Source organism: Nicotiana tabacum, chromosome 4 (assembly GCF_000715075.1).
Source record: "Nicotiana tabacum cultivar K326 chromosome 4, ASM71507v2, whole genome shotgun sequence".
Lineage (NCBI taxonomy): Eukaryota > Viridiplantae > Streptophyta > Magnoliopsida > Solanales > Solanaceae > Nicotiana > Nicotiana tabacum.
This window is the reverse complement of record NC_134083.1, coordinates 45,389,672-45,410,698: the sequence shown is the minus strand read 5'-3', so window position 1 is coordinate 45,410,698 and position 21,027 is coordinate 45,389,672. Positions and strand designations below refer to the sequence as shown.

The following is a 21,027-nucleotide window of genomic DNA, read 5'->3' as shown; positions in this document are numbered from 1 at the left end:
GTATGGTATTTTGGGACATGTTGGAATAATTGGTTAAGGTCCCAAGGGTCTCGGGTGGATTTCAGAAGGTAAACGGAATGGATTTCGGACAAAGTGCTGGAAATTTCTGTTTGCAGAAATTTCTGTTGCAGAAATTTCCTGCGTGGAGCCAACTTTGGAAGCTTATATCTCGTAATTCATAAGGAATCAGAAAATGTTCAAAACATGAAAGTTGTAGCCGTTTGATTATAGGTTCCAGAAAGTTAAACTATGCATTATCTGGACATTTGTACAGAAAGTTATGAGAGATTGAATGAAGGCTGGTAGAGCAGTTTCGCCAGAAATTTCGCCAGAAATTCTGATGCATGCAGCCGAATTTGGGAGCCTATATCTCGCAATACATAAGGAATCAGAATAATTGTAAAACATGAAAGTTGTAGTCGGTGGATTCTAGTTTCCAGAAAGTTAAACCATTTATCATTTGGACATTTGTACATAAAGTTATGATCAATTGAAGTAAGACTGGTAGAGCTGTTTTTGGTGGACTTTTAGTGACGAAAAATGGACTTTTAGTGACGGATTGGCAGAAACTTAAGGACCAAAAATGGTCATTTCATTCATTTCGTTTTGGATTTTTGGAGTACGGTTCTTGGGCGATTTTTGGGCGATTTTCACGGGAAAACATTGGGGTAAGTGTTCCTTATCCTATATTGATTATATTTCATGATTCCATACTCATTTACATCATGAATCCGTGAATTTATGGAAGAAAAATCAAGATTTTTGCAAAAATCTTCCAAAAACGAAAATTTAAGATTTGGAGGTCGAGTTGTTATCGGATTTTGGTAAAATTATTATGGGTGGACTCGTAATTGAATGAGTTGTCGGATTTTAAAAGTTTCGCCGGATTCCGAGATATGGGCCCCACGGGCAAATTTTGAGCTAATTTCGGATTTTAATGAAAATGTAATATTTTCTTATGAAATTGATTACTATAATTTTTGTTGACTGTATCGAATTTATGACTAGATACGAGTCGATCGGAGTCAGAAAATCGAGGAAAAAGCATAATACGTGGTTAAATTGCAGCAAGTCGAGGTAAGTGACTTGTCTAACCTTATGTGGGAAAAATTTTCCCTAGGATTGGTATTGATGTGATTATTGAAATTTGTTGAAAGTCGTGTGCACGAGGTGACGAGTGTGTACACGGACTAAATTGTGAAAGATTATATTTTTAAATTGTGTAGATCACTGTTGCGCATTTATTAAATTATTTTATCTTGTTATATTCTTCATCATTGATATGAGATATATACTTCAAATTTGTTTGATCTTTTCTTACTAATTGTTTTACCTGTTTAGTTGAAACTTGGTTTTTTTTATTCTGTACATTATTTGAAAATTGATTTTCTTTAAATTAAATATTATTAATATGAAGTATTTGACATTTTTAAACTTGATATTGAAGCAACGTAGTAAAGATTTTGAAATATTATTTTCCTAAATTATTTACTCCTGAATATTTTTATACTCATTGGGAGGGAGCCGTGAGCTCTTTATTGTGGAATAATATTATTGTTGAATTATTTTGACATGAGCCGTGAGCTCTTTATTGTGAAAAACTATTATTGATGATTTATTTTGGCATGAGCCGTGAGCTCTTTATTGTGAAAAAATATTGTTGTTGAATTATTTTGACATGAGCCGTGAGCTCTTTATTGTGGAAAACTATTATTGATGATTTATTTTGGCATGAGCCGTGAGCTCTTTATTGTGGAAAAATATTGTTGTTGAATTATTTTGGCAAGTTAAATTATTTGAGCACTTGAGGTGCAAATTGTGATATATTGTGATATTGATACGCATGCGGTGGTATAAGGTCTGGGTGTTGAAACGCATGCGGTGAGATAAGGGTGGCTTGATACGCGTGGCTAGTAGGGGTGACTACTAGAAGTCATGCGGTGTGATAAGGGTGGCTAAAACGCGGGATGCTATTTCGAAAAAAAAATGTTTTCTTTAAATAAATTGTGAAGGCTCCCGCGGTGATATAAGGACATGAGATATTGTGAATTTATTTATGATTTGGGACTTCGAAGGCGGTACCTCGGGAGTGCCCTTGTTGATATTGATTTATGGCCATAGTTGCTTTCGATTAATTGTTGTGATTTTCATAAAGTTGAAGGAAATTTTGTTTTGATTTCACGAGATATTATTTGTAATTATTTGATGTCATTAAATGTGACATACTATTTGATTCATTTTCAATGTCATTTTATTTTACTACATTGATAAACATTTTACCATACCATTATTATATTCCTGTAGGGTCTCACCTGACCTCGTCACTACTCTACCGAGGTTAGGCTTGGCACTTACTGGGTATCGCTGTGGTGTACTCATACTACGCTTCTGCACATCTTTTTGTGCAGATCCAGGTACATTTTACCAGCCTAGACGTTAGTGAGTTGCCTGCGCACGGAGACTTCGAGGTATATCTGCCAGCGTCCGCAGACTCCGGCGTCCCCTTCTATCATTTTATGTTGCTTCCTTATATTTTATTTAGACCTTGACATATAGAGACATTGAGAATAAATTCTTAGAAGCTTGTGACTTATTTCTACCGGGTTTTGGGAGTTGAAATTGTTTGAATTGTAGTTTATTTATTTCAGATATTTATTAGTATTCCGCATTAATAGGCTTACCTAATTTTAGAGACTAGGTGCCATCGCGACATCCAACGGAGGGAATTTGAGATCGTGACAGCCACCTAGAATAATTTTAGGTTGTTTTCTTCTATTTCTTTATAACATGAATAAATAAAGTTATAATTTAAATGCTAAAATTGAAGTTGGAGATAATATACATCCTAGTTCGGACCATAGGAATAATCTGGGTCGAACACGAATTCATGATTTGGAATTTGGACAAAAAGAATTATTCATTGAACAGCCTAAAAGAAAAACACTACTCCTAATAACAAAAGAGCATCCTAACCTAAAAGCTTCTCGCTTCTTTTTTACTAGTCCCATTTAGCCCGTGCTGAGCACGTGCCCAATAATTTGAAGCTCAAATATTTAAACTCTTAGTGATTGTTTGGAAAGTTTTTATGTAATTGAATTTGAGTGTAGTTTATTGTAATTACACAATTTAATATATTTGTCTGTACATTTAATTACTTAGTCCACATAAAATTATGCATAATTAAAATGAGGTAACTACACTTTGCAATTATCAAAGGCGATAATAAATTTATGGTAATAATATAGTATAATTACCATATGATATTTCAAATCTTATTTTTTTAAATATATTTTAAAAAAATTATTTTTCTCCTCAGATTTGTCTCTCGAAGCGTACTTCTTGCTCCTAATTCTAGCCCCGGTGCTCCTTTTGCCTTTTTTCTGCCTACTGCATACTTTCTCTTACTGTGATTTTTTTTAACCCTTTTTATTGTTTTATATATAGAGTTTTCTTGCCGCTAGTGCAATTGCTCGTACTCCTTCTTCCCCTTTTTCTCCTTCTAGATGGACTAATAAATAATGTTTATTTTTTTAATTGCTTGATCATGTAAGATTTCAATAATAAAGTAAAAATTACGATGTTGACAGACAATATATATGCAATGTAAGAGATAACTCAATAGAATTGATGCCAATAAATTTATTAGAGATTATTTTAATGACAGAAAATATTTTAGTTGCCAAGAAAATATTTGTGTAAATTATTGTGACAGAAAATAATATTTTAGTTGCCAAGAAAGAACCAACAAAGAAGTACACTTTTGAGATAATTAAAGTAAAAAAATCATATTTAGATATTAAAATTTATGAAGTATTATTTTTTTGAGTAAATAATACTAAATATCACATATTAGTTACTCTGATCAATCAATACTAAAACAATATAAATCAAACGAAGAAATAGGAAAGATAAATGGGACCTCCGGGTGCATCACTGAACGATTAGGGAAAAAGTTGGGTGGGGTAGGACGTGGGGCCCACGTGAGGGATTGGAGTGTAGAAGTGTGTGTGATGTTTGATGACCTAAGCCCAGGGGTAATTTAGTCAAAACACTCAAAGATTATGTTGAAGCTACAGTAAAGTTCTTTTTTAAGCAATCATATTGCTCCATTTTAACCGAAATTACCAAAGCGCCCTTTTGGTGCCAAGCAGGCATGTTGACCATCAGCTGCTTATCGTCTCTTATATATGGCCAAACCCATAAGCGGCCCCTTAAAATTGGATCCACTTTTCATTTTGACACCTTTACTCAAATTTTTTTCATTTTGACATTTCAACTCATTTTCTCACGTGCCACTTAAACACAAAGCATGACCAGTTAAAAATACAAAGAGAGTGTAATTCACAAGCTGCTTATGTGGCAAAACAACAAATGAAATGATGACATGTGGCATTTGTTCCCAATTAATTTAAAGATAAATTTTGAGGAAAAAAAAAGAAACTATATTTTTCAATTACCCCCACCCCCGTCATCTTCTCCGCTCACCCCATCCTCTGGTTCTATCATATTCCCACAACCACCAGAGCTTTCACCACCGAAATCTTCACTGGTTTCAATAAGAAATCTTCTATCACTGGCTTCAAGTTGTCATTTCACTTAGATAATTTCTCTCATTTCTCGAATTTATTTTGCCTTCAAATTTGACAATCATTTTTTATTTAGTTGATTCACTACAATATAGAGAACTGATATTTTGCATATCTGCATCAAGAAATCAAAGATGATATTCTTACATAACTAATGAATTTAACCAGTTTTAATTGGAAAGAGAAATCTATTGACATTATTGAATTTTGTAACATAGTTTTGTGCTCTGATGTTTCTGGATATCATAAATAGGGGTTACCCAGACTTGCTCATTTTTTATGTAATGATGGAGAAAAGATTTACAAGGACCGCGTACACAGTTTCGTCGTTTATTTATCATATTAGTGGACATAGAAGTGAGAGGGAGGGGTAAGGGAAAATGAGGGTGGCATTCGAAGGGTTGGTGGGTAGGGGAAGGTCAGAGGTGATGGCTGAGAGAGAGAGAGGGAGGAAGCAGAAAGAGAAATAAATCAAAAAACAAAAAAATGCAGCTTTCCACGCGCTCAAAAGAGGTGCAAATCACACAATGTGACAAGCCAGCTTTTCGTGTTTAAGTGGCACATAGAGGAATGAGTTAAAGTGTTAAAATGGAAAAGGCTTGAGTAAAGGTGTCAAAATAAAAGGCGGAGCCAACTTTAGGGGGCCGCTTCTGGGTTTGTCCCTTATATATTAGTAGTAGATATACCGCAAATGGCTAAATATATTCTTGTACTATGAGAAAAGGTTTAAATATAGAAAAATTAACTCAAATAACTGCTCATCTAATCCCTTAAACTAAAAATAGTCGGCGAAAATATAATTAATATAATATATATATATAGTGTATAATCAATGTATAATTGTGTATAATCTATGTATACCGACTAGAAAAAGTAAATATTGAATCTGGTCGGCTATTTGTGTAACAATCCCTTAAATATACTTTTCGTTATACTTTGGGTCTAAATATACCCCTGTTGTAATACTATTGATTCAAATATACCACTCTTCTATTAAGTTTGTCTAAGGTGAACATCCAATCTTACGTGACACTGATATTTGATGAGGTGGATGTCACATGACATGCCACCTCAGTGCCCCTAATTCATATATAAAAGACTAAAATTTGAAATACAATATTTTCCATGGTAGCGACAATAGTGCAATAATGATGGAGGAGAAGAAAATTTTAGTGGTAGAAAAAAATAAAAGGAAAAGGTAAAATGAGTTAAGGGTGTTGAGGTGGCAAGCCACGTGGCATCCACCTTATCAAATGTCAGTGTCACGCAGAATTTGATATCTACCGTGGACAAACTTAACAAAAAAAATATATATTTAAATCAAAAATATAATAAAAGAAGTATATTTGAACTAAAAGTATAACGAGGGGTACATATAAACTTTATTTCCTAATACTAGAGTACATTTGACCTTTTCCGTTTTATGTATAACCTAATTCCTAATCCTAAAATAGAAGATGTGGGACATACATTATATACAAGTTGAGAAAGGGGAACATCGATTGTTACAGAGAGATGTGTTTAAAAAGCTGACAAGTGTAAGATTGTGCTCTCCGCTTTTGCCAAGTAATCCGTGGTTGGTTTTATCCGCTTACCAGTCACGCAAATCAAGAGGTACACCGTCCGTTTCAACTCAAAGTGGTTGACTGGTGCAGTGGCCACCTAGAGACTAGAGAGTATTACTCACTTCACTTTTTAATTCGGAGGTATATTAAAAATAAATTTTTATTTTTATACATATATTAAGAAAAGATTTTTTTTTATTTTACCCTTAATTTATTAACTAATATTTCTTGAATAAATAATAATTAATTATAGTTTTTCAATGTTTAATATTGAAATTCACAAATAACTTTTTATTATCACCCTCCGTTAAATACAAAAGTCCATTAAATTTATTTTTAATTCTTTTATTCTTTTTTTCTTCAGAAGTTATTTGGGATTTTGGATTCAATTATTGAGTATCAATTAATAGAGTTATTGTGATAAAATTATCATGTAAATAATTATTTCTTAAAAGACCTGAAAAGTCAAAATGTGCGAAATAAAAGTGAATGGGAGGAGTATATGTTTGTTGAATATATTTTTTATTAACTAGAGCTTGTATGTATGTAATGTTCCAACAAAATTTATATTGCAATAACGTCAATTGTGCGCTACAAACACACTTACAAATTCATATTGTTTTATCTTAAACGATTACTGAGTTGCTTACAGGAAATTTTTTGATTTAAATGACAATTAAAAAAAAAAAGAAAAACATAAGTACATACACATGCAATACCACTAGACTGTTCTCATAAATCTTCTCCCCCGTTGTATCAAACCCTTCCACCAACTCTGAATCCACTACACTCTTCTACAAAGCCCTTCAATCACTCAGTCAGATCGGACTTCGCTCCTCCTCTCATTTCTCAAAAATCATGGGTATTTCGATTCACTTTTCCTTTTTCTTTTCCTGGTTTCGCACACGAATTCTTCTTTTTACATCATGGACTCTGATTAATTAATCCTTTTGCTTTTCTTGTTTCTACTCTCACAGCCAAGGTTAAGATTGGAATTAACGGTAAGAGTTTGTGCTCGTCAAGTGAATTTTATCTAGCTTTGTTAGGTAATTTCCATGTTTTTTTGCTAAGATCGGTTTTGAAATATTGTTCTCATGATTTAGGATTTGGAAGAATTGGGCGATTAGTGGCCAGGGTTGCTCTCCAAAGAGATGATGTTGAGCTTGTCGCAGTTAACGACCCTTTCATCTCTGTTGAATACATGGTACTTGTCCCAAAAACCAGAAACGAAAATTTCAATAACTTCATTAATAATCTTGTGAAAGCTTAATTAGTTGATGGGTTATGTATGTCGGTGTTGTAGACATATATGTTCAAGTATGATAGTGTACACGGCCAGTGGAAGCACCACGAGCTCAAGGTTAAGGATGACAAGACCCTTCTCTTTGGTGAGAAGGCTGTTACTGTTTTTGGCTTTAGGTACTAATATTTGTCTGTTTACCATAGAGATTGCTTTAAAAATTTCTTGGGTCGAGCAGAATTCGTGATTGAACTTTCTTGGAATATGTGAAGGAACCCAGAGGAGATTCCATGGGGCCAGACTGGAGCAGATTACATTGTGGAGTCGACTGGTGTCTTCACTGACAAGGACAAGGCTGCTGCTCACTTGAAGGTTTGTAATCATTTTTAAATTGGTCTCTGTTCTTAACTGATGTTCCTTGTTTTAAATTATATAAGGAAAAAGTTCCACAATTATGTGCATTGTGTTTGTATGATCGTCAAGTTAAACATAATCACTCTGTATTACTGATGTTAATTGATGTTTGACGAGTACAACTTTTATTGTGATGATATACTGAAAACAGCATTGCAAAATTGGTTTCAGTGATGTTAACTGATGCTTGATGAGTACATCTCTTATTGTGATGACATACTGAAAGCAGTATTACAAAATTGGTATTAGTGATGTTAATCATTGCTTGATGTGTACATCTTTTATTGTGATGAACGGAAGATCTATACCTGCATTTTGGTGAGCACGCTAGCACCTATATATAAATGATATTATAAGTATTTTCTTGGCAAGAACATTAACTTTTACAGAACATTTAATTTCGAGCCTTGGTGCAACTAAAGCAATTTAACTTTAGATAAAGCATATCTGATTGTTGAGTCAAATTAAGGACTCTGAATTAACATGGTATAGTGGTTACTACCCACCTCGGGCTTTGTATGCTAATTGCTAGTTGCTGCTAATGCTGTGATAGTTGGGTTAATTGATTATTTTTCCTTTCGGCGTTAGCTTCAGTTTTTATCAGTGATTTAAGGGAGCTAATATCTGCTCAATTTTTGTGAATCATCAGGGTGGTGCCAAGAAAGTCATCATTTCTGCCCCTAGCAAGGATGCTCCGATGTTTGTTGTCGGTGTCAATGAGAAAGAATACAAGCCCGAGCTCAACATTGTTTCAAATGCTAGCTGTACCACAAATTGCCTTGCTCCCTTGGCCAAGGTTCTACCCACCCGATTCTTCAAATTTGTTTTTTGTGTCATTGCATAACATGGATACGAGAATGAAACAACGTGTCACAATTTCTCATGTCATTCTGCAGGTTATAAATGACAGATTTGGAATTGTTGAGGGTCTCATGACCACAGTCCACTCCATCACAGGTAAGGGTAACTCTTGCTTTTACTTTTAAATATATTTCATTTGTAGCTTGCTCACTCAGTTCTGCAACCTGTTTTATATTATTTCAGCCACACAGAAAACTGTTGATGGGCCATCAGCCAAGGACTGGAGGGGTGGAAGAGCTGCATCATTCAATATTATTCCCAGCAGTACTGGAGCTGCCAAGGCTGTTGGGAAAGTCCTACCAGCATTGAATGGAAAGTTAACCGGAATGGCTTTCCGAGTCCCAACTGTTGATGTGTCCGTGGTTGACCTCACAGTGAGGCTGGAGAAAGAAGCTACCTACGATGAAATCAAGGCTGCCATTAAGTAAGCTTGTTGTCTGTACTTAATTTTCACAAGGGCACTAGTATGTGCAAGTCATTTTCCCCTTCCCCTCAAGGATTCTGTTATCGCATCAATAGTAGTTTGTAATGATGTATCTGTTAGTCCAAAATTATTCTTTTGGAGCTGCTAGATTGTATTGAGTTGCTAACGTTTGCATTGGTATATAACTTCTAAAGGGAGGAATCTGAAGGAAAATTGAAGGGAATTCTAGGTTACACTGAAGATGATGTGGTGTCCACAGACTTCGTGGGAGACAATAGGTGAGTTTGGGATTTTGAAGTGTTTCATGAACTATTTTCTCTCCATTTTATGTTCCACGAGCTCCACTAAAGTTCTTGCATGAACCTTGTCTACTGATCCACTTTGATCTTGCTCTTCTAATCAGACTGATCTGTATTTCTGAATGGAAATAATTTGCAGATCAAGCATATTTGATGCCAAGGCTGGAATTGCTTTGAGCAAGAATTTTGTTAAGCTCGTTTCGTGGTACGACAATGAATGGGGTTACAGGTAAAAACATAAGAGATTGTGTATATTTATTCATTATCATTCCAATTCAGTATATGCTCTGCGTGACTGCATTGTGTTAAGAGTTTTGTGATCTGTACCTTCCTGCTAATAGTAATCCTTGATGGAATTGCAGCACACGAGTGGTGGACTTGATTAAGCACATGGCATCAGTTCAGTAAAAGTGGCAGTTTACTCATTGGTGGCCAAGTGTAGTGGTGCTGCTGGTGAGGAGTCTGATTTGTGTTACTAGATAAAGCGGTTTAGAATAAAGTAGTCACTCGGACTACAAGTGAGCGGCTCTTTGATGTAATTTAGGGATATCTGCACTCTTGGATATGGTTTGAGGTCATCAATTGGGTTGTTGTAGACTTCCCCACACATTCCGAGACCCAGTCTTTGCAACTCTGGATATGTTTCTTGTTTTTGTTGTGTTATGAATGTGTAATAAGTTTGGACCTTGCTTGGTGCTCTTTCTTTCTCGTCTCCCTTTCCCCCAAATAAAGGAAAAACAAGATCACACTTACGAGTTATGACGTTCTGGCAAAGGAACCTGGTGCTTAGCCAACAGGTCCCAAGTATAAAATGCACGTCAGGTTCCTTAACAGCCCTGGAAAGCCAATGGGGAGAAGCTCAAGTAACCAAAATGTCTGCGGCCTCGTTCTCTTTTAAGCTTTAACTTGTTTGGTTGAGAGCTTAGGTGCTTTAACAACTAATAGTAGCAGAGCAGTTGTGTGGTAGATGAAATACTGAATTGACGTTTTGAATATATGGAGGTCGGGGTTCATTTAGCTCGTATTGTCCTTTTTAGCTAACGTTTAGCTCCCATTTTGGCTTCAATTTTTCAAATTTTATTTGAAAACATTGTTTGCAAAATGATCATGTTTTAGAAAGAAAAAAAATTCAAAATTTTTGTAGTTTCGCAGTTTTTGAGTGAAATTTTTTTCTACTGCTAAAAAATCTTCAATTTTTCTTTAAATAAAATGTATATCCAAACATAATTTAAAAAAATCCTTTTTCAAGTTTCAAACAAATCTATATTCAAACCAGGCCCAGATATGAAGAAACGTGAACTGCGCTCACTATTACACGGCCGTGAAAGCCCAAGCACGGACGCAGTCAGAATTACGCGTCCGCAAATTCACTACGGACTTCCAAATAAAATTCCGATCATGCTCCTAAGTCCAAAATCACCATACGGAGCTGTTGTAATCATCAAAATTCTATTCCGGGGTCGTTTTCTATTATTTTTTTGTTCTTTCTTTGTTTCGGTTTATTTTTTCACTCAATTTATTTATGATTTTGATCGAATCCGATGAGCGCCTACGTATCATGGCGCCGCATGAATCAGGTCATTACGTAGTTCAAGAATATTTGGAAAAGTTGTGAGAAACAAAGCCAGATTAGTTGCTCAAGGATACTCTCAACAAGGAGTCGACTATGACGAAACCGGGGTCAAACGAGCCAGGGCCGTTAGGACCGGTTTTAGTGGCCCTGGGGCCGGTCCTATATTTTGGGCCCGCCAAGGACTAGACCGGTCCCCTCGCAGGTCAAACGGTCCCAACAGTCAAATAAAATATATATCCAAACATAACTTTAAAAAATTATTTTTCAAGTTTCAATCAAATCTATATTCAAACCTAGCTTAGTACTTATTTCTCGGTTTGGGGTAAAAGTTCTCTTTTTTAAACAAGAGTTTCATCACGTATTCTGCTTAGTTGCGTAACTCGCAGTGGACTAGCTAACTCCCCAAAAAACACTGTTTTTAATATTTTGACAGCAAGATAAAATTGGAAAAATTCTCCAAATAATTTGAGGGAACAAAATCCATTTCAATTTCGAATTTCAAAATGGAGAGTACGATATTTCTGCTGGACAAAAACAGTTGAAAAACAAAATATAAATTGAATGCTTCATTTCAATTTCAAATTTGAAAATGGAGAATAAATGATATTCCTCTGTTGGACCAGAACTGTTCTTTACAGTCAGTTTGAGATTTCCCTCTCCTTCCCTCACCCCCAAAATCTGGTTTAAAGTAGCATTTGTTTAATACCAAAAGACTAATGTAATCAAGGAATATTTCTTGGTCATAGCTCTGCATTAGTTGGTCAAATGTCACATTAATATCTGAGATTACAATTGAAGGTGTAAAACCGTAGGATAATATTTTATTACTGCAATTCGATTAATTGGGAGATTCTCATATATTTCTCATGTTCGTGTTTTCCGTCTATTAATTATTGTTAATTATTGGTCGCATTATTGTGAATTAATAAATTAATTATGACACAAATTTGATTGAATATTTTAGTGTGGACTAATAAGTCATTCAACTGTATCATTTCAAAATTTCTCCAATTTCGATACCTCCGCCAAATTTTCTTCTTCATTCTTCCTAATCATATACTCTTCTCTCTCTCTCTGAGCTGTTTCATCAAAACTCCATTCTCAGAAAACCCTCTACACCTCACTTCTCAAGTTCAAACCCTAACTCCATCCTTTTCTCTCTCATTAAAATACATTTAATTAGGTACACGGGCAAGACGCTCCACTATAAACAATTGATATTTGATTATTTTTAATCAAAATCGTTTTTGAATGGTTCTTCACTGATGGCGTCATCGGCGTTCAAATCCACTACTCGGAGAACCACCGTAGGTGGAAGTCCTGCCGGAGCCGACGACTCCTCCGGCTCCTCTAGTAACAAAGCTCATCGCCGTTCTAGAAGTCTGAGCCGATTCTCCCACGGGCCTCGGCGCTTTGAGGAGCCTGCGCAGGCTGACTTAGGCTACAATGCTGCTCCGCGTGGGAAATTTGTTAATACGACTAGAGGATCGGGAGTTCCTGAAATTAGCCTTGATGATTTGGCTATAGAATTCTTCTCTCAGGAGGAGGAGAGAGAAAATAGTGACCGTGGCCGGTCAGGAAAGCGTGCGTCGGGGATTGGGCATTGGGCGAGCGAAACGGCGTCGTCGACGAGGCGGGGTAGGTCAGTGTCGAGGCAGGGTTCGAAGACCTCTGCTAGTGATCGGAAAAGCGTTACTGCTGATCGTTCCCGGAGTAACATAGCTACTTCAGATGCCAGTTCGAGAAGGAGGAGGTCCGTTTCTGCTGTTCGTTATCAGATTAGCGACTCTGAGGTGAAACTTTTCTGCCCTTTCCTTCGCTTTTTGTCTATTCCTAAACTTTGATTAGGGAGTAGAACTGGAACATACCTCTACAACTGTTGGAGTGCTTCAAGTAATTTCACCAAAGAGAATGTTAAACTAGGAGCATCGTTTGGAAATGATTGAGATTTGCAAAAAGTAGTATTTGATGTTGAAGTTGAAACAGGGTAATTGGAATTTGAAGTTGTGTTTGGACACGAAAACCAAGTTGATGTTTTGTGAATGATTATTTGAAAAAACTTGAAAAACTCCTAAAACTATTTATATGGAAGTCTTTCACTTCTCTTCCCCTTTTTTAGTTTGTGTGGAGGCGAAGAGGGAGGGATGAAATTGAATTTAGCTCCAATGGACTAGGGAGGGATGAAACTGAACTTAGCTCAAATGGACTAAGTAATATACAAATTTTCTTTTACTGATCAGAATAAAGAAAATGTAATATACAAATTTTCTTTTACTGATCAGAATAAAGAAAATGTAATATACAAATTTATAAACACACTAGTTTCTGGACACGTGCGTTGCACGTGTATTTCATATTATGAGTATAAACTTTTGAAATGGCATAAATATTATTAAAAAAGTTATGTCAAGCATATATCATACAAAAAATTGAAGAGAAAAAATGCAAGCTGAAAACAACGAATGGTGAAAATGATATAGTTATTATGTGCTCAAAATGATTGGATAGAGTTTGAGTTGTAAAGGTAAACAATTCTATTTGGTTAGCTAGATATGTTTCTAATTATATTAATTTTCATTTTATGAGGTACAATCATGTTATATGATCATATATCTCACCTAATATATTTTTATAGACGATATTCTTGGACTATGCTTCCTTCTGACGAACGATTGCCCTATCATAACAAGAATTTTTGTTTACCGATTGACATTAGTATTTTTTTTGAAAGTGCAATATCAAATTATCCATATAGCAAATATGGATAGAAATTGTAACTCTTTCGTACATACTATAGTTTTTCCGAAAGAATGTAAGAATAAGATGTTTGTACAAAAAATGCCAATTAAGTATAAAGCAACCAACAATAATAAAAATGGAACAAAAAGAAAATAAAAAATTTCCAATAAATGCGCAAAATGATACAATAATTAGTTAAAAATATGAATTGTATAGCCAATTTGAGCAACCTTACATCGACTAAAAATGGAAAAGAAGAACCAACATGGTTAGTATATTCAGCAAACTTTTCTCAAGGCATAATGCATTTGTTTTACTTCTAATAAACAAGAGAACTAAGTGAAGCAGAACCAAAAAGTATAAATGGATTGATTTGTTTTGGATGCTGCTTATTGACTCTACGATGGCCAGAGCTTTTCTCCTCTTCTTCTTATTCTTAACATCAGCTTGCCTTTATTCTGCTTTGCTGGCTTTTTGTCAACAGACTTCTTTGTCTTTGTAGCCATAAATATTCTAGAGAGGAAATTAGAAAGAAAAAAAATGAGTTAACAACATGCTAAACCAGAAATTAAAATTTAATGCGTAGATTTTAATAATATTTAGAGTCCTTTTTTTTAAGAAAAATAATATTTAGAGTCATATGCTATAATTTTAGCAGCAGAAAAAAGGAGTCATATGCTATAAGATTAGTATTCAAGTTAATGAAGTACTCCAATTCCTTGGACAAATGTGTTTCCCTTCTCCTTTTTTATTCCCCTTATTAATGAAAAGGCATCGAATACACTTCTAAGCAGAATATCAAGAAAAAAAATTATCGAACTTAGAACTTAATTCGAACTCCATGTCTGGAACTAAGTAATTGAAGCAAAAGATTAATTATACATGGGGTTTTAAGAATGCAAAATTAAGTGTGATGCATCTGAAAATAAACTTATTAATTGCCACTTCAATTTACAAATAATAACTATTGCCATTTTATTTTCAATTTCAACTACCATAAGAAGACAATAAGGAGAAAAAATAAGTAATACTGAGAACATTCAAAAAGAAGACTAACCATTAGAAGAATGTCTGCAGTGTTTATATTCAAGAGGTGGCTGCACTGACTTTTGAATTTATCAACTGGATACACCACAAAAATATAAGAATTGACAAAAATGATCCAGTAAGAGGTGTAAATAGCTCATGCTTTCTCCACTTAATCAGCATAAAATTCTCACTATTTAAACTTGACATGAGATTAATGTTCAAACGTGGTTTGATAAGTTTCTTTAGTATTTAGTGTTGGATTAAAGAGTCCAATCAATGTAGGAAGTGGAAGAGACTATCGGGCATAAAGGTGAATGTTACAAAATTTGAAGGGACTCTCGGGCATTAATACTGAATAGTGTAGCTGAAATTCTTTATTTAATTATATTTTTTCCTTTTTTATGAAGGTCAACAATAACAACCCAGTATAATTCCACTAGTGGGGTTTGGGGAGAGTAGTGTGTACGCAGACCTTACCCCTACCTTGGGGTGGAGAGGCTGTTTCCGATAGACCCTCGGCTCTCTCCCTCCAAGAACTCCCCACCTTGCTCTTGGGGTGACTCGAACTCACAACCTCTTGATTTGAAGTGGAACAAATTAATTTTAGATGGACATTTTCGTAATTTAACTTTTGATTTAGAGGCTTCCTACTTATAATATAGTATGATGATAAGTACACTGAAACCTAATTGGTCATGGCATCGGAAAGTAGACATCTCTTTTGGTTATTAATTTCCAAGCCGGAAGGGTCCTTTTTCACCAAAACTGTGTTGATTGAGTACATTTGACCGGAAAGACTAAAATTTATGTCACTCATGTTCATCTAATGATAAATTAGCCTTAATGAACTCCTTCAGTGTCTTTATCAAAATATGAATTCCTTCAATATATAACTTCCCTGTATCATCAAAGAGAAACTGTGCATGAAATCCTATAACAAGAAACTATCAAATGAATGTTTTTAGTGCTCGTAAAAAATAAAGAAAAATTAAATTGAGGAGGCGTGCCTTCATGTACTATGTCTATATTTGTATGTTATTACCCTATTTTATGCAGAGATTTCTTCAAATGTAATGGCTGCCCCCTTTAACTTCTTTATTAGTGTTATCCTAAATGTCAGCATGTGTATTTAACTTAGGATGTTTGCAAATTTGTGAGGGTAATGTTTTCTTCTGAAAACTTTGAACTGCTGATAACTTCAGTAAGAAGTTTGAATCCGAAGTGCTTTAGAAGGTAGAAATAGCTGAAAACAAAATAATAAATGCTTGTTTCTAGCAATACATTACCTTTGTGGTGCATCTATCGAATGGTATTCTGTTACATTCTGTACTAAAAGTGTTTTTCTTGTTAACTCGGTTCCCAGTAGAGACAAAAGATTTAAGAGATTACTTTTAATCTGTTACGTCTTGATGGACTGCATCCCCGTACAAGTGCCGGTGAGAGGTAGCCGGTGGATTAGTCAGACGTGCGCGCAAGCTGGCCTGGCTATCACCGTCATAAAAAAAGTGTTTTTCCTACTTACTCTGTTTATAGTGCTCTTTTCTTCTGATGTAAGTGCTGTCCGGTGAATCAGTGACTTAATGTTAGGGTCAGTTTTATTATCCAAAAGAATATGGGGGATTTTCAGTGGTTTTAAGTGTTGAAATTGGATTTCTCCCATTGGATTGCAAGAGAATAAAGATGACTATATGTGGTGTGTAACATTTCCCAGTTTTTCGTCTTATACTGCGAACTTGTAACAAATTCTCTTAGGCTTTAAATTTTGTACTAATTGATGATGTCCTCCATCTTTAATAATTTTAGTTCTTACAATGCAAGCTCTCGATTAATTTTTAGGACAAGCTGACTGTGACTCAATTAATTCTGTGACAAAGCTCGCCTCGAACTTAAATGTCCTGGTTTGGTTCTTTTATTAAAGGTCTTTATCTCCAACCAGTGATTGGACATACCACAATAGGTTATTGCAATTTTAATACTGATTTGAAAACACACTAGTGCAACATGCAACTTCTGGCACATCTACATTTTCTATTGGTGTATGTCCAGAAAGCTTTGGGTTGTTTAAGTATTATCTATGAGTTCTTAAGATCACTATTTAAAAAGCAGAAATAAGAGAAAACTAAAGGTATCAGCAAATAAAATGTGCAGTGGAGACACTTTTTGATCAGCAATTTTCTTTGTTGTATGACAGAGTGATGCAGATCATTTTCGAAATTCCAGCAGCCGAATTGACATCAAGAAGAATCAGAGCATCAGGCTCACTGACTTCCCTTCATCGCTGAAACCAACAACTGTAAATAGTCCACAATTAAGGAGGTCTTTTAGCCAAAAAGACATGTCGCAATTGCATGATGGCTACTCTGTAAGCCACAACAATTTATATTTGCTTATCTTTGAATAGTAGGGAGCTTATTAGCTTAATGTATCATTTCTCAGTTGCTGTTGCCCTTTGTTCCCATAATGTTTTGATTTTTGTGTGTCACTACATGCCTTTTGGCAATTTACTAAATATGTAATTCTTCATTCATATTAGAGTCACTCTTCTGCCTTGACTGACGATGACACAAAGGATGCTCTTACCTGTAAAAATGGCATCGAGAAAACCATTCGAGCGGTTTATGCGCAGAAAAAGGTTTACTTTGTTATCTGTCGAAGTAGCACACACTGACTTTTTCTTATGCCTTATCAATCGTTTTAAAAAAATATATATGTTTTTGTTCTTCAGGGTGAGCATCCAAATGGAGATGTTGTGAATGGTGAACTGTACGAAGCTATGAGAAAAGAACTCAGGCATGCTGTTGAAGAAATCAAAACTGAACTTGAACAGGTGTGTGATTTATTTGTTCCATGAAATAAGAAAAAATTACTTCTGCATAGTTAACGAGCTTGCTAACTATTTGATGTTTACTCATGCAGACCATGGGGAAGAAAATTAGTGGCGCCAAGTCAGGTCATGAGGCCAGAAAGAATCATGTAACAAAATTGGAGCAGGTATGTTTTCTCCATGCTTACATTTTCCCATCTTGTCGCACACGGGTCACTATGTTATGAGGTCTTTCTTCTAGTCTAATATTCTGCCTCCTTTTGCACACTGGTTCTGATTCTTCTTTGGCACTCACTATGTCATGCGATTTAATCCTTGGAAATTTAATGCCTCAACATTCTTTAATATTAAAGTCAGAGAAGTGTAATCAATATCTGCTTGATGAAATTCTGCAGGAAGACCAAAGAGGTAGGGCTGATACAAAAAATTCTGTTGTTGCGCAGAAACAACCACGTAGGAAGGTCTCTCCTTTTTTTTAGTTGAACGGCAATTTCCAACCTTCTTGATTAGCTATTATTCACCTCTATAGTAGATCCTTTATTACTAGCTTTTTACAATTTTCCAGAGAAGCAATGATAGAAACAGGACATCAAAACAATTGAATGAGGAGGCAGAGAAGTTTTTTGAGGATTTCATTGCAAATATAGAAGATACAGATTTTTCTTCTTTTGATGGAGAAAGAAGTGATGCAAGTTCAACATTAGGAGGAATAGCTAAGCCAAGGGACAGTTTTACTTATGGGGAAGCAGTTAACCAAAGTCCTGCAGGAGCTAATTGTCATCCTGTTGGAACTGATGGGGTTATCTTACCTTGGTTGCAGTGGGAGACAAGCAACGATGGTTCTTTCACTCCCAAGAATGAAGTGCCAACTCCTGTTAGTAGGAAAACGTCAATATGTGATGCAAGACAGGTAAACTGATACTTTGTTTTGATCTGGTATGCTTGTGTTGTGATGGGATATCAACTCCTATATACGCACTTAAGGCTAGATGTCTTTTATGGTTATATAGTTGGCAGAACTTAGTTCCTGTTAATTGCCCTATTAATTTTTGGGACTTCGTCAGCTCCTTAGCTTTAGCCTAGTTTTTAGCTGTAGAGCTGACTATGTCTTCATGTTTCTCTCTTTTGTACTCCTTGCATCTTCTTGATGCCTTTAATGCAATTGTCTTACTTCATCAAAAAGAAGAAAAAAAGGTGCTGCCTTTGGTATGACGTACTAGCAAGAAATTAGGTGCTGCCTTTAGCTATATTTGCTAGATGATTGGATTTCTTTTGGGAATTAGTTTCTTTGGTTGGCTTCAAGTGGTCAAACTAGGAGGATGTTGACTAACTCTGGTCAGGTGAGGAAGTACCATCATTTTGCCTATTTGGTGATTTATCTTGCTAATACTTCTTCATAAGGAAGACCTGGAAGCCTTTCCATCTAAAAATGCTAGACATTAAACAAATTCATTTACTTAACACAAATTGCTTGAAGTTACTTTTCCAGCCGTGCCATTTAAGTTTACGCGTTCACTGTAGTAGTGTGGTAGCCATATAATTTGTACATATATAGTAGTAGTAAATGCCATTCTATTCCCTTATGACATCTATTGTACTTTGCTCCAAATTACCTTCTTGTAGGACGTCACCTCCCCTCAGAATGATCGTAGTTATTCCATCAGCAGCCATGGGAGTTGGAGCCCAGCAATTCTGCACAGTCAACCGAAGAATAGAGCAATCTATACAGTTGAAGATGGTGGAGACGTATCCGGAGAACTTGAAAGTTGCCAAAGTTCAGGATTTGATATGGCTGAATATAACAGACTTCAACGAAGTGAAGAGCTATTGTTTGAAAGGTACAGAGAACGAAATAGAATTAGTTTAGGTGGTCTTTTACTTTGTGGCCATTTTCTCTAGTTACTTTATGTTGCTGATACTCATTTGCAGCTAGTAAAGTATATAAATTACTCGAGTTATTTTGGAGTACCAAAACTTACGTGTAGTCATTCTTGAAAGTTGGAATACGCTACAAAGTAGTTCATACATGCCCACACCGAGCATTCTATGTTTATTTTCCCTGCAATTTTGAAAATGTATCCTTCTGTGTTCATTATTTCTGATCACTATAATATGACGGTCAAATTCCCAAAAAAAAATTATGGATCAATTTGTTTTTTATTGCCAAAACTTTGTGACGAAGAGTTTCAATGATGTAACTAGCCATAAACTGAGAGAATTCTGTCAACCAGCCCCAACTCCTACTAGAAAAGAAAAGGGGATGATTTGTTTTTTTTTTTTTCATATTTTATGGCTAGCCCCAAAAACTTCATATTTTATGGCCATAAACTGTTTTTTTTCACAGTTTCAAAATTTTTCCTGCTTAAACGTCAAATATTTGCCCAAATGGGCAAATTTTGGCTTTTCTTCACATGCTATTCATTCATTAATTGCTTTGTTTGCTTTAGCTGATTACAGTCACGGAAGGATTTGCTAAAAGATATGACCTTAAATTAATAAGTAAATTCTGAGGTTTATTAAAGATCGTAGAGAATACTATTCTCGGGTTTGGAGAACTCGTAAATGGTAGATGCAATATTCCTTGGTTATGTCGCTAGAGCCTAGTAAGACAACTATGTAGTTATACTAATAGCTTAATAAAAATCCGACATTCGTTTTATATTTGGTTGGACACACACAATGGAAAGCGGGTTTCATTTTTTTCAATGCCAGGTCAATCGCATTTTGGTTTTTACCTGATTGTGTTTAACGGGCACATTTTCGGCAAGGTAAGATGTTCAATAGATTGAATACAAAGTGTTTAAATGAAAATAGTGCCTAATTTAGAGGGTAGTCATTGGTTTGGCCAAGAGCAAAAGGATAAAAGTTAAAATCTTCGCCGTATTGGCAAGTTTATAGATGTTTTTGACAGAGATGAATTCAATGCATGCGAAAAGGGATGATCGAAGTTTTCTGCGTCGTTATTGACGTGGATGAATCTATAAATTGAAATTCCTCCGCACTTCCAAGTTTTATCTTAAGATAAGTTTCAAATTTGGTAACATTTTGAGTTCTGTCATTTATTTTACACAGTTAACAGAAGAGGAAAAAAATTAACTGGATAGTAGTGTAACTAATAATGAGATTTGAACTCGTAACACTACAGTACAAATTAAATGAGAGAGGAACAACCTTGAGATGCTGAAACTATTATGTGGGTTAATGGGTTTCAATATTCCCAAATATATCATAGATACTGAATTCGGTAAAAAAAAAATCTTAACATGATGCAATATAAGTGTACGTCCACATTATGAAACCACGAATTAAAGTTCTGATGTTTAATAATAGTGTTAATCCAATGTTAGTCGTCATCAATCGTAGAGTCATTTGATTTCATAGCACATTTGGTTCGTTTTACTGTAACCAACAATTTGCAAAAGTTCACTATGTGAATAACTGAATATGCATGCATGGACTGGTTAATTAGGTAG

At 35.2% G+C, this 21,027-nt stretch overlaps 2 protein-coding genes across 2 annotated transcripts; both read left to right on the top strand.

Moving 5' to 3' along the window:
- Nucleotides 1-6,137: 6,137 nt before the first annotated feature.
- LOC107786368 (glyceraldehyde-3-phosphate dehydrogenase, cytosolic-like) lies at nt 6,138-10,076 on the top strand. The gene is made up of 11 exons (XM_075251768.1): nt 6,138-7,013; nt 7,129-7,152; nt 7,255-7,355; nt 7,455-7,570; nt 7,664-7,763; nt 8,455-8,601; nt 8,702-8,762; nt 8,850-9,090; nt 9,285-9,368; nt 9,529-9,618; nt 9,752-10,076. Exons 1-11 carry the CDS (start codon nt 7,010-7,012, stop codon nt 9,795-9,797), a joined length of 1,014 nt encoding a protein of 337 aa, XP_075107869.1. The 5' UTR covers nt 6,138-7,009; the 3' UTR covers nt 9,798-10,076.
- A 1,519-nt stretch (nt 10,077-11,595) lies between these two features.
- LOC107786377 (uncharacterized) lies at nt 11,596-19,604 on the top strand. The gene is made up of 8 exons (XM_016607846.2): nt 11,596-12,755; nt 16,922-17,092; nt 17,264-17,362; nt 17,456-17,557; nt 17,647-17,721; nt 17,950-18,015; nt 18,120-18,464; nt 19,178-19,604. The coding sequence occupies exons 1-8, from the start codon at nt 12,228-12,230 to the stop codon at nt 19,451-19,453; spliced, it is 1,662 nt and encodes a 553-aa protein (XP_016463332.1). The 5' UTR covers nt 11,596-12,227; the 3' UTR covers nt 19,454-19,604.
- Nucleotides 19,605-21,027: the final 1,423 nt, after the last annotated feature.

What these genes read in the sequence shown, in the direction of transcription:
- LOC107786377 (XM_016607846.2), top strand. Translation starts at nt 12,228, where the DNA reads ATGGCGTCATCGGCGTTCAAATCCACTACTCGGAGAACCACCGTAGGT. An exon ending in ATCAGATTAGCGACTCTGAG is followed by an intron (nt 12,756 to 16,921) that starts GTGAAACTTTTC and finishes GTTGTATGACAG; the next exon opens with AGTGATGCAGATCATTTTCG. An exon ending in ATGTAACAAAATTGGAGCAG is followed by an intron (nt 17,722 to 17,949) that starts GTATGTTTTCTC and finishes GAAATTCTGCAG; the next exon opens with GAAGACCAAAGAGGTAGGGC.
- LOC107786368 (XM_075251768.1), top strand. An exon ending in GCCTTGCTCCCTTGGCCAAG is followed by an intron (nt 8,602 to 8,701) that starts GTTCTACCCACC and finishes GTCATTCTGCAG; the next exon opens with GTTATAAATGACAGATTTGG. An exon ending in GACTTCGTGGGAGACAATAG is followed by an intron (nt 9,369 to 9,528) that starts GTGAGTTTGGGA and finishes AATAATTTGCAG; the next exon opens with ATCAAGCATATTTGATGCCA.